This window comes from Trachymyrmex septentrionalis, unplaced genomic scaffold, assembly GCF_001594115.1.
Source record: "Trachymyrmex septentrionalis isolate Tsep2-gDNA-1 unplaced genomic scaffold, Tsep1.0 scaffold88, whole genome shotgun sequence".
In the NCBI taxonomy this organism is placed as follows: domain Eukaryota; kingdom Metazoa; phylum Arthropoda; class Insecta; order Hymenoptera; family Formicidae; genus Trachymyrmex; species Trachymyrmex septentrionalis.
Window position 1 is genome coordinate 680,660 of NW_017306070.1, and position 11,876 is coordinate 692,535.

The 11,876-nt window shown below is 34.9% G+C and overlaps 2 protein-coding genes across 4 annotated transcripts in view; one reads left to right on the forward strand and one right to left on the reverse strand.

Annotated features, from left to right (window-relative positions):
- The first annotated feature begins 2,299 nt into the window (after window positions 1-2,299).
- LOC108755536 (60S ribosomal protein L32) lies at window positions 2,300-3,930 on the forward strand. 2 transcript variants are annotated; one of them, XM_018498598.1, is made up of 4 exons: window positions 2,300-2,371; window positions 2,548-2,663; window positions 2,912-3,064; window positions 3,728-3,930. In XM_018498598.1, exons 2-4 carry the CDS (start codon window positions 2,571-2,573, stop codon window positions 3,884-3,886), a joined length of 405 nt encoding a protein of 134 aa, XP_018354100.1. In that variant the 5' UTR covers window positions 2,300-2,371; window positions 2,548-2,570; the 3' UTR covers window positions 3,887-3,930. The 2 variants fall into 2 exon arrangements, with proteins under 2 accessions (XP_018354100.1, XP_018354101.1); XM_018498599.1 differs by having other exon boundaries at window positions 2,307-2,371; window positions 2,539-2,663.
- Window positions 3,931-4,468: 538 nt separating this feature from the next.
- Window positions 4,469-11,876, reverse strand: part of LOC108755532 (protein pellino) — an 8,662-nt gene continuing 1,254 nt past the window's right edge. The window contains exons 2-8 of one of the 2 annotated variants that reach the window (XM_018498592.1): window positions 8,215-8,405; window positions 6,704-6,886; window positions 6,388-6,619; window positions 5,537-5,743; window positions 5,172-5,459; window positions 4,764-5,095; window positions 4,469-4,636 (exon numbers count right to left, since the gene is read on the reverse strand). In XM_018498592.1, the coding sequence (XP_018354094.1) occupies window positions 4,510-4,636; window positions 4,764-5,095; window positions 5,172-5,459; window positions 5,537-5,743; window positions 6,388-6,619; window positions 6,704-6,886; window positions 8,215-8,249 (1,404 nt within the window). In that variant the 5' untranslated portion in view covers window positions 8,250-8,405 and the 3' untranslated portion in view covers window positions 4,469-4,509. The remainder of the gene's footprint in view (window positions 4,637-4,763; window positions 5,096-5,171; window positions 5,460-5,536; window positions 5,744-6,387; window positions 6,620-6,703; window positions 6,887-8,214; window positions 8,406-11,876) is intronic. The other variant, XM_018498593.1, reaches the window with a different exon arrangement.

Genomic DNA, 11,876 nt, shown 5'->3' on the forward strand with positions numbered 1-11,876 from the left:
AGATAATGCTAGATAAAAAATTAGGACATTTCTTACTCTTTCCAGGATAAAAATATGAGTCATGCGGCGCACTTACATTATTATTTCTGAATCAAACACACATTTCGATACACTCGAAGTATATTCTTTCGATATATTTTTCGTATAGACGCGAAAGTATTTTTCAACGCATTTTCGAGTGCGTTGAGGCTCGTTGAGGCGCAAAAGTGACAGCCGCGTGATCCGCGCGAAACATTAAGTTTATATCCGTTAATCGAGTAGAAAAGCGTTTCATACGAAGTAGTAGTAAGGCCCTTACACGTGTCATATTACGAAATAAGTGAATAAGTGTTTACAAGCCTGTAAATATGTACATAATTTTCATCGTTATTAAAATTATTCACTATTATAACATCGTCGTAAGTAACGTTGGTCCTTTATATGTTACAAAAATTCCCGCCTTAATTATTATAAAAATATTAATTTTCTTTTATTATAATAATTATAAAAATACTTTTTTATTATAATTATCATAGAAATATTTTATTTCCTCTAATTAAATGTATCTCCTTGTACCATAGAAAGAGAAAGAGAAAAAGAGAAAGAGAACATTCCTGTTCTATATTTTATTATATATTATCTGTCATGGATAAAATAACAATACATAATCTTGAGAAAAATAAAAAAGGATTCATCCTTTTTCTTCATAAGGGATATTTTTCTGCAAACAAATCTAAACGCAAAGCCTAAAATCGAATTAAGCCGATCAGACTAGAGATTGAGATTGAAATTTATTCAAGGAGAATAAATTTAATTAAATAAAAGAATCCTATATTCGGTCCTACATGTGGTATACAGAATCAGAATGTTATAAATTCACAAAGAATTATGCATTTAAGTACTAAGATCCGCTTTGACCGAATATAGGATTCCTCTTTTTTAAAATATTATTTAAAAATAAAAATGTTAACTTTACTTAGAAAGGACTCACACAAACCTTATGAAAATTGAAGGTGGAATTGATTGAAAATGTGATACATTGCAGACGTCCTTGTCGTCCTGATAAAAAAATTTCCATAGGCATGATTCCTTACAATGAACCGTTTCACTTTTACAAGACGTCACTTTTCAAAACAGGCTGATACTACAATATCTTATTTTCAAAAAATCTGTCGCTCCAATTGCTTATTTTAGCACGTGAAAATGTACCTAAATAAGCGACTGAAGCATTAGATCTGTCACTCTAAATTCCAACGGTTGAAATTTTGCAATTTCAACAGTTTTAACTACGTTGATCGAAGCTTCGATACGCGCGAAGGACACACACAAGTACGATCAAACTCCAGCGAAAATATTAACGATGTTAATTCCAGAAAATGCGCCTACCTGGCAATGATCGTGGTAGCTACGTTGTTCGCTGTGGAAAGGATTCGATGGCGGATGTCCTCTGAATCCCGCCGATTTCAATCTGAGACGATATCGTCGCACAGCACACCCTCGTTCGACACGCGCGACGCACATATTTCGCGCGTTTCGATTCGGAAAAAATACTCGCGAGGCAACATCTTGATCGGACGCGCAATCCGCTTCTGGAAATCGATCGCGATCGCAGACTATTAAACGCGCAGACGCGATTTCTACTTCACGATCGTTCGCAATAATGCACTCGCCATCCGATGCGACGCGAATTTGAAAAAACAAAAGAAGCGCGAAATCGCCTCTCAAAGCGCCGCGTTGCGGCGGACGAGAGAGGTATTGGCTGTGCTCGGTGATTCTTTAATATGATTGGCTGCGTTCAGCAGAACGTTTATTTTGCAACTGTTGAAAGTTTTCTTTGCATTGATTGGATTATACTTTTAGATCTAAAGTATGATATGAGTAGAATGACCTTATCTTAACAGACAATCATAAAACGGTTGCAAAACTATTGTGTTCTGTTGAACGCAGGGAGCCATTGATTCTTTCCTATATAAGAAAACGTATCAATCAAAATTCTTCGTGTTTCCTTCCTTTCTATGAAATGGAGATCTCTGATTGGTTGAATTTTTTGTGCCTCACGTGTTATGTTACTCTGATTTATTTAGGACTCTAGTTAACGATAGATCGATAATCATCGATAAAACATTTAGAGATTCCCGTTGTAGATCTGCTTACCGAGTAATTAAACATGATTGGTTGAATCCACAGGTAAGAACCAATCGTGCTCATTCGCTCGGCAAGCAGTGAATGTTGGACACAGCCTAGTTTGAGCGGCTCGTGAAAATGTACCTTATCGCTTACCGCATATTGCGCTACATGTGATCGCATCCTAATCACGTCCAGTATGCAGTAGATGGCGCGCAGTAAGCAAAATCTTTTTCTGCCTTTCCGTTTTTCGACGTATTTGCAGCGGGTATGTATCACACGGGAGAATCCGGATTTTTCGTAATAATCATTAATGACGCAAATGTAATGTAATAACTGATTAATTTTTGATGATTTTCTCGAGTGCGAAAGTGCAATATTTTTAGGCATGAGGTATAAGTGAAAACATTTATGATTGGAGTGATTCGATTGCTGTTGTTTCAGTGATACGCTAAACAGAACTCAAAATGTCTATCCGACCGGTTTATCGACCCAAAATCGTGAAAAAAAGAACGAAGAAGTTTATTAGGCATCAGAGTGATAGATATAATAAACTCAAGGTGAGTACCTTTTGTTTTATCAATTCTCCTTTTCAATCGAGTTAGCATGTTGTAAAGTTTGGTTATATTGCTTACACTCTTTGTATATTATAGCATTAATTTCTGCACACTGTTATTAAAACGTTACATATCTATGCATCTTAATTAAACTTTTATTCTCCGAGAGAAATTGATCTTTCGGATTAACTATAAAATAATTTAAAAGGTATATATACATATATATAAATAATGTCGCATACACTTTGCAGCGCAACTGGCGTAAACCAAAAGGTATCGATAATAGAGTTCGCAGGCGTTTTAAGGGCCAATACTTGATGCCTAGTATTGGTTATGGTAGCAACAAAAAAACGCGTCACATGTTACCAACTGGTTTCCGCAAGGTCCTTGTACATAACGTGAAGGTAACGTGTTACTTCAAAAAATCTTAAAACTCAATTAATTAAGACCTTATATATATAAAATGGTACTTTAGTTAATTACTAAATAATGCTTTTCTATTTGATGACACAATTCGACACAAATGTTCTATCATTGTTATTCATTGAATGTTAAGCAACAAAATGTGTCAACTTATATGGAAAGCATTCAAAATTTAGTGTTAACTCTCTTTTGTTATCATTATCAACTTTCTTTTCTTATGATATGGAAATACAAATATGAATATATATTTCCAAATATTTCAAAATTTTTCAGTTATTACAATTCAAAATATTTGTGTTTAATCTTTCAATCCTGCAAACATTGTAATATACATTAAATTTGAAGATATCTATTGCAATTATTCAATGATTATCCATTGATATCATCTGAGACATAATGTACATAATAATATTGAAAAAATTGTCAAAATTATTTAGTATGAATTATTTATTAAAATGCCCATGAATTGAATTAAAATTTTTTAAAATATAGTTTTAATAAAATCGGATCTGAAGAACGTTTTGCATTGTACAAATTAGAATTATTACACATAAACACATTTGTTGTCTGAACCTTCTACACAATCGTATATTCTATTTATGCATTTCTTGACAAAGTAAACAAAAAGACTTAATTCTTTACAGGAACTTGAAGTTTTAATGATGCAAAATCGCAAGTTTTGTGCAGAGATTGCACATGCTGTTAGCAGTAAGAAGAGGAAACTCATTGTCGAGCGTGCTCAACAACTTTCGATACGTGTAACAAATGCCAGTGCACGCTTACGTTCGGAAGAGAACGAGTAAGCATTACTTTTCGTGTATTTTGGCAATAAAATATTAAAAACTTATCTCTTGTGTCTAGTTTTCTTTCATTTCTAGTAATCTTCAGTTCTATGTAAATGTACAATATCATAATTTTTACTTGCAAATCGTATACAAAAATAATAAGTTTGTAGCATCGCAAAATTTGTTCTGGCGAAAAATTTACTATTATTAATCAATCTAATTACTAATTGATAGCGAACAATTTTACATAATGAGTATTCTGTAACTCTTAACGACTGTAACTGTTGTAACTGTAGCGTTATAGTGTCGTTAATGCAGCTTTTTTACCACATACAAAACCTGTGCAACGACACTATGATACAGGTGGCACGAGTAGCTTCAGGTCCAGGATGGTCGACTCGTGATCAGATCCGAATTCAATTTCATCTGTACTCCATATACGCGTTTCTCGCGTTTAGAGATTATCTAAACTCCATCTAACTTCTAATTAAATTATTAACCTATCTGATGTGGATAATCTGTTTAAGCCAAGTAGGAATGATTAACAACGAGAAAAACTTCCTCTCTTTTCATTGAGTTCAATAATCCTTATATTTCTTAAGAAGTTATTAATTTCTACATGTTTCCATTATTTTATATTTTTAATCTACATTATCCTGAAAAATTAGTTTTACATATCCTGGCGTTCCCTCGAGCGGTATCGCACAGAAGGGACAGATCGCGATATAGCCATTTGTGCCATGTGGAATGGCTACTTTCTCCCAATATCTGCAAGAGAAAAACAAACGATAAATAAAGAAAATGGGGAGAGACGAGAGTACATATTTGAAAGATTTGTAACATCTATATAACTTATTTTCAAAAGTGTGAACGATTAGGAACGCGCATTACTAACTTGACAGTTTTTTCTGTAGCCATGTGTCCACAGGGACTAAATGCATAAGTGGGCGGTCCGCAGTCTACGTAGAAGGCAGGCTCTATTCCCATAGACAGTTTTACTACCGTCCCTGCGACAAGGCACATGGGACACTTTCTCGTAACTTTATCCTTTTCCTGGCCCCAATCATGATGCCCTTGTACATGACCGCATTTAAGGTAAACGTATGGCTGCTGCTGCGTCGAATCCGAAGCTGCTTTACGTGGTATAACCAATGTGTTTAAGCCTACAGGACATTGTGGCCTGCCGGCATTTATAGCATCAACTAATTCCTCTAGATCTTGTTTTGTCTGAGAAAAAAATGTGCATTTAACAATATAAACTATGTATGATTTTATACATTTTTCTAAAGACGATGTAAATTACCGGAGACTTCGCGAGACCTTCGGCTGATCGCCAAAGTAAAGTGGCGCCACAGAGGTCAATCAGAGTACCATCTTGTAGAATATTGCTTTCGTCCTCTACGACGTTGCCTTTCTGTTGAGCGCTCCTACTTTCTCTGAGCGAGAAAACTCCGCCGCCTACACTAACTTCTCGCCAGAAACCACATTGCGCCTCGCCACCACAGAACTGACCCCGCGGATGCATTATCAGGACCCCGTTTGTCGTAAGTCCGTCAATCTCGCGATTCTCTTGCCATTTAGTTGCCTTTTCCTGTGTAAGAATTTATTAAGTTTTTTTTGCCAAAAGTATATCAGGTCATCCAGTTAATCGTAGATTGCGAATCTCACCCCTAAAAAAATGTTTCTTGAACTATCAAAGCCTGCAGCATAGATTCTAGCGATTCTGGGATCCAATCGATCTGCCAGGATCCGACAAGCGAACCTGCTGATAGTGCTTTGAGCGACACGTCCTTCATTAGCGAGACCACCATCACCACTGCCCGCACATGTGTCCATCACTACGAAATCGATAGGCGATTCGGACGAACGACCGATCTACGAATATATGACTTAAATATGTACATTGCTGCGCACAGCTTCATACAGGATCTGTCTCAAAAGTTTCCAAACTTATTTCTATAGACTATGTAACTAAAGCTATCTACTAAAATAGTATGGAATTATTTTCTAACTCTGTAAAGTTACACTTTTCTACGTTATATTATTTATTTGCAGTGACATTAAAAGTGGAAGTATGTTTTTGACACTTATCAAGAAAAATAATAGAACAAAGAGTAAACACGTAGTCTTAAAGCTTGATCTCTCATCCATCGCATTTGCCTGATATAGTTTTTTATGATAATTTTCTTTTTCCAAGTTGAAAATCAAGCTGAAAGGACAACATTTTAATAATTTCGGAAATTGTGAAGTACAGAAGATTTCGATGGAGGTCATTTCTCTCACATATTAAGAGAAATTTATTAGAGATATTTTTAAAAATTGTATACAATTGCTATAAAGACTGTATTACTTTAGTAAAATATATTTTGAATAATTAAAAATAAATAAAATTACAAAAATCTCATAAAAAATGAAATTTTTTAATAAAATTTAGAAACTTTGTAATAGAGAGTATGTATCGTGGACATACATACTGTGGGTATAATAACTCTGTAGTCCACAAGATATTTCGGGCTTACCTGAAACATATCCGTTTTTTCATCTTCTGTATATTCGACAATAACAGCCTGTGTTCTGGAAAGTGTGTACGAAATCGAGTGCTGTTTCGTGTTGAGGATAGCTTGCGAACTATGGGGCGTTTTAACGATGTAATGCTTGCTACGCTTAACACCATTTGGCACGGGTCTTTTGTATAATACGAATTTACTTCTCCTTCTTCCTCTATCACCAGGTGGAAGGTAACCATTGTACCTGCGAAAGTCGTTAGAAAGATTCATTAGTCATTAACCTTCTGTTCTTTTTACATTATCTATTTTATTTGCTGGGAATCCTTACCCAAGTATAACTAGTTCACCGTATTTCACTAATTGTTTGGGCTTTTCATGATGATAACTGTGAGATCGGTGTGGATTGCCATGTGAATGGCTGTGACTGTGTATATTGCGTGGACTGTGAGGTGCACCGACTGTCTCACCTTCTTCCACGAGCAATGGGCTCTCGCTACTACCGCCGTCGGATCTAATGTAAAATATACGGTATAATGAACTGTTCGTATGTATACGTAAAGTGATGTGCTACTACTATTTTTCTTTAAAGATTCTTGACGATGAAACAGATTCTCTGATGAATTTGGAACAATCTCTTTCTTCTAACGAAACTTCAGCAAGATACGTTGTGATATTTGATTACAAATATTTTTCAATATTAAATTTCGATAATTAAACGTTAATTAGATTTCTATCAAATTAAAATTAGTTCAGAAATAAATTTTATCTCCTATTTGCAGTTTTGCAAACTTAATCAAGACATTTAATAACTTCACAAGTATTTCTCTCTCTTATTGAAGTAATTACTATAATTTCTGTTTTTATTTGGATTTTTAATACTTGTGGCTAAATAATGATAGTGGCATATCATCTCTTATAGAATAATGTGACAAACAACTAAGTAACGTACATACATACGTTAATTTTTTGTAAAACAATCAATTTAAAGAAGAATCAATTATACAGTGAGTATTATAAATTTTATTTATTAAGCCCGTAAAGCAATGATAATTCTCATTTCATTAAAATTTTTGCAGGAAAGAAAAATAAATCCTCATAGAAACAATGCAGTCATAATAGCCCTAGTTAGGAGATCATAAGAGTAAAATGGAGGATGAATATATAATATAATATAGCAATTACATGTTGCATTACAGTACATGTTGTGTTAAAACTGCACAAATTATTCTCATTCCCTGAATGTTTCATTAATCTTGCGTAATTATAGCTTCCACCAAGGAAAAGGAGATTTCATTGGAGATTAAAATGTGGGATTAATATGTTAATAACTATGAAAACGTCGAACAGAAGGATGTCTGTAACTGGAAATAGTTTCTGATCCCAAAAGCAAAAAGATATCAGATATACCTATAACTGTACAGCAAAGTAATTTAAGTATTTGATATCGAGCGAGATGACTTAATGTTGTTAATATATATTTGTATCAAGACCAGTTAATTCGTCAAACGAACGAATTTGACACACTCTCTTCAATATTTTGCATTGTTTATTAAAGATAATAACGAGACAATTCCGACTGTCAATTTGCAAGTTGAAGGAAGATACATCACCATGTACAGGCGATCTGTCTCTTGAACTTTCTCTACGAAGTAATTGTTTACAAAAGCGCGCTTTATTTTCGTTTTCACATAAACGTTACGGAAACACTGCGTGTTTCTTATACACGGTGCTTTCTATAAGAAAATCCAAATTACATTTGAACACAAGCCGTACGTGATAGAGAAGATAGATGGTTTTGTGGCTTACATTACGTAATGTGTAAACCGTAGGCTTACTTACCGCGAAGGATATGGAATGCGTTTAGTTACTGGCATCCTCCTTTCAGTGGGATTTATAGATTACTACTTCCACATGGTACTTGAAAGGGTACTTGGTAAGGAGACGGGCAGTCTTAAGGGTCTTCACGCGGTTGCAGACAAATCTGAGCAATTGCATTTGCACGTGGCAAGCTGCGAATTGGTAATTATGATCTGCAATGAGAAACATTCAATATAAAGATCATAATTAACTGAGGACTCTTTCTATCTGTTCGCAGGGTGAGTTGCCGACGTAACTTTTTGCGTAATCAAATTTTCCATGTCTGTGAAAGTGCGCACGTAGTCGCCCGTCTTTGCTTCGTAATAGCTATTGTTAACAAAGAGGACATTTTGCTTTCAATTCTTTTAACTCTTGCGCGATATATTGTTATTCCTATAATTGTAATGCCAGATATGCTTCAACACAAATGGGTATGGTCTAGAAATCAAATTAACTTAGCATGTGTATCGAAAATTCTTTGAGTCTGTCGTTTTAAATTTGTCTGATGGTTATTTCTAAATAGATCTTTCATCAATTGTGTACGGATGTTCCTACCGAATTCATCCTCAAATTTTCTCTCTAGACACCTACACATAAATGGGCTATTACGACTGCTGTTAATTCAGTTGTATACGTTTATACGCATTATGAAAATGCTACGCAATACCATACATATCTTTATTTAAAATAAGTAATAATTTATGAAATTAAAAATGTCAAGCTTCTCACACATACACCTATTTACCAGCATGCTGTTAAAAATATACATTAAAAAGCCCGTACAATAATTTCCTTCGACGGATCTAAGCCACATTAATTGGAATAATGAGGAATTGCAAAACATCAACTCTTTTGCAACAACAATACAAATTTGTCAACAAGATTTTTTTAGAAATTCCATTAATCCGGGAATAGGTCTGGGGTGATTTTTATATCTTAACAACAAAAAAATAAAACTCAATTACAACAGTTTTCCTTATTTTTTCCAGAAAATATTCAGTAAATAAGTATACATAATAATCAAAAATACTAATAAATTACAACGAATTAATAATACGATATGTAGTTAAAGTGACTCTTAATTGGAATATACAGTACAGGCAATAGGAATAGGGAAGAACAAATTTCAACTTATCAGAAACCGTATATTCTAGTGTACTTACACTTTAACGACAGTTTGTTACATTGCCGTTTTGCGTAGCTTTTTTATTGTATGTAATACCTATGACGATAATGCGATGTATGATGATAAAACAACAATGTAACGACGATGGCATTGCTGATAAGAGTTACAGAATCGGAATTATTAATACAGGTAATTATTAATACAAAATAAAATTAGAAGACTATTCTCAGATTAATTTTCAGTAATTATTTATAATAGGACCTTCTCTGAATTTTTATGTTTTTTTCTTGTAATCTTGATAAAAATCTTTGTTGCGACTCTAACAGTGATAATCAATTGGAAGAGGTCGAAAAATATGTAACCTACTCATTTTTTTAACTATTTATTTTCAATATAACTTTTCGAATCTTCCGACATTACATAATTATATATGGCTCTCTTAAAAAAGCTGATTTTAATCCTAAATATGACTAGTATACTACATGCGTATATATTAAATCTTCACTTAAAAACACAAATTCTCTGCTTTAAAGATATAAATTATTTTCTTATATAATTTTGTGTTCTTTGTGAAGCAGAGAATTTTTATTTTTAATGCAGAATTTTATATTTTTTAAAGCAGAGAATAATAAATATATTCAGTACAACGCTCTATCTTGCGTAGAGATCTGTGTACTAATTATATTTTCAGTTTCATTATTTTTAGTATATTTAGTATATTATAAATACATCCATTTGCATGGATGCAAAGATGTAATAGATAAATTCAATACACACTTTTAAAGGCCATATATTATAATGTCCGTAAAAATTTATATTGGAAATAAACACCTTAAAAAATAGATAGATTACACATCTTCCGACCTTCTTCGATTGATTGTCACTGTTAGAGTCGCAACAAAGATTTTTATCAAGAGTGCAAAGAAAGAAATATTAAAATTCGGAAAAGGCTCTATTGTGAATAATTACCTTGATTCCATTACAATTAAAAGTTCACAAACATATAGCAATTTTATGGGAATTCTTCATTATTCCATGCGTTATTCACGACTGAGTTCGACAGAGTTTCAGAGATTAAGGTCACGCCGCAAGGTATAACTTTCAGTTTCAACAATAGCAAATAATTAGCACCCGTGTGCGAGTCCGCGCGTTGCATTTGCAAAGAATAAGTGTCAGCAGATATTCAAACTTCAAACTACGATCAAAACATGCTTATCGCGCGCAGGATAAATACACATCTTTCGCAACAACTTGAACAGTGCCGTACCACCACCACGTTACATCGTCGACGATGGCCTAAAAAGATTTATACATATTTCGCCCGTCACACCCGTGCAATCGAGAATAAAGCTACTGTCGTCGTTAACCGCGCTATCTACGATTTTTCACCCAAGACTTCCTCTCAATTCTTTCCCTGTTAGACAATGAAGATCGTTTTTTTTTCTTTTACTTCGAACCTCGTGAAATTCCCTTTCGTGCCGGAATTACGACGATTGCAAATCGAAGATTAGAATTTGATCAATTAAACAGTTTTAATCCGTTTTATTCCAAATTAATTGAATTCCTATTTTCAATAAATTAAAACTTACAATTTAACCGAGTAGATAATTCTTATTTTATTTTCCCGTTTCTTCTTGGATTCTGGTTCAACCGCAATTGAAAATTAGAATTTGATTATGACTTTTATTTTCACTTTAATCCGTAGAGTTTCACTCTACATCGTTTGACCCTTTTTATTAGAAATCAATCACAGAATCGAATGGATTTTAATTAAAATTATCTGATAACTGTTAGGTTCTAATCTTCAGTTTTGCAATCTTCAAATGCGTTTTCTAATACGAATTTTTAACGATTTGCGTTTTGCTCTTGTCAGCTTTCCTGTGCTTTCGAAACGGTGCGAATGCAAGCTGCTCTCACGGAAGCGGAGAAAGGCGAGGCGGTCATGAGGAAGAGGAATGTGCGAGTGTGCGTGACCAAGGAGGAGACAACTTTCAAAAATATGTAATATCGGACGGAACGACGTTTCTCGCGTCGACGAAAACGATGTCGGCCAGCAGACGCACCTCCTCGCGAGCGGCTTCTCAGAAGCGGTCGCGCAAGCAGACAAAAGCCAAGGTAGCCGGTCGAGGATGAAAAGAAAGGTGAAGCAATCTCGTCGATCTCGCGTAAACCGAAGTCGATATCACTAACACCAGCCCGCTTCTCCCGGAGATAACGTTACCGATTTCTGAGACGCGGCGCGGCGCGGCGCGACTCGGCAAGGTCGCGAACGTGTTTCTGTGATGTTTCGTAAATATCTGGCGCGCACACAAATGCCCCACGTCAGTGTGTATATAGATATATACGCATGTTTATACGCGCGTCAACGACGCAGCATTGGTTGCAGGACAGGGAAATCACACGGTGCACCGCGGCACGTCGATCGGTGTGACACGATTGTCCGTGCAGTACTATCGACCGTGCAGAGGAGGGAGGAGGGGGAGGGGGAGGGGAGGAGAGAAAATGCTTCCCTCCCCCC

Excerpts from the sequence above, each read along its gene's own strand:
- LOC108755536 (XM_018498598.1), top strand. The coding sequence starts at position 2,571 with ATGTCTATCCGACCGGTTTATCGACCCAAAATCGTGAAAAAAAGAACG. Across the intron at positions 2,664-2,911 it reads ATAGATATAATAAACTCAAG|CGCAACTGGCGTAAACCAAA; the intron begins GTGAGTACCTTT and ends TACACTTTGCAG. Across the intron at positions 3,065-3,727 it reads TCCTTGTACATAACGTGAAG|GAACTTGAAGTTTTAATGAT; the intron begins GTAACGTGTTAC and ends AATTCTTTACAG.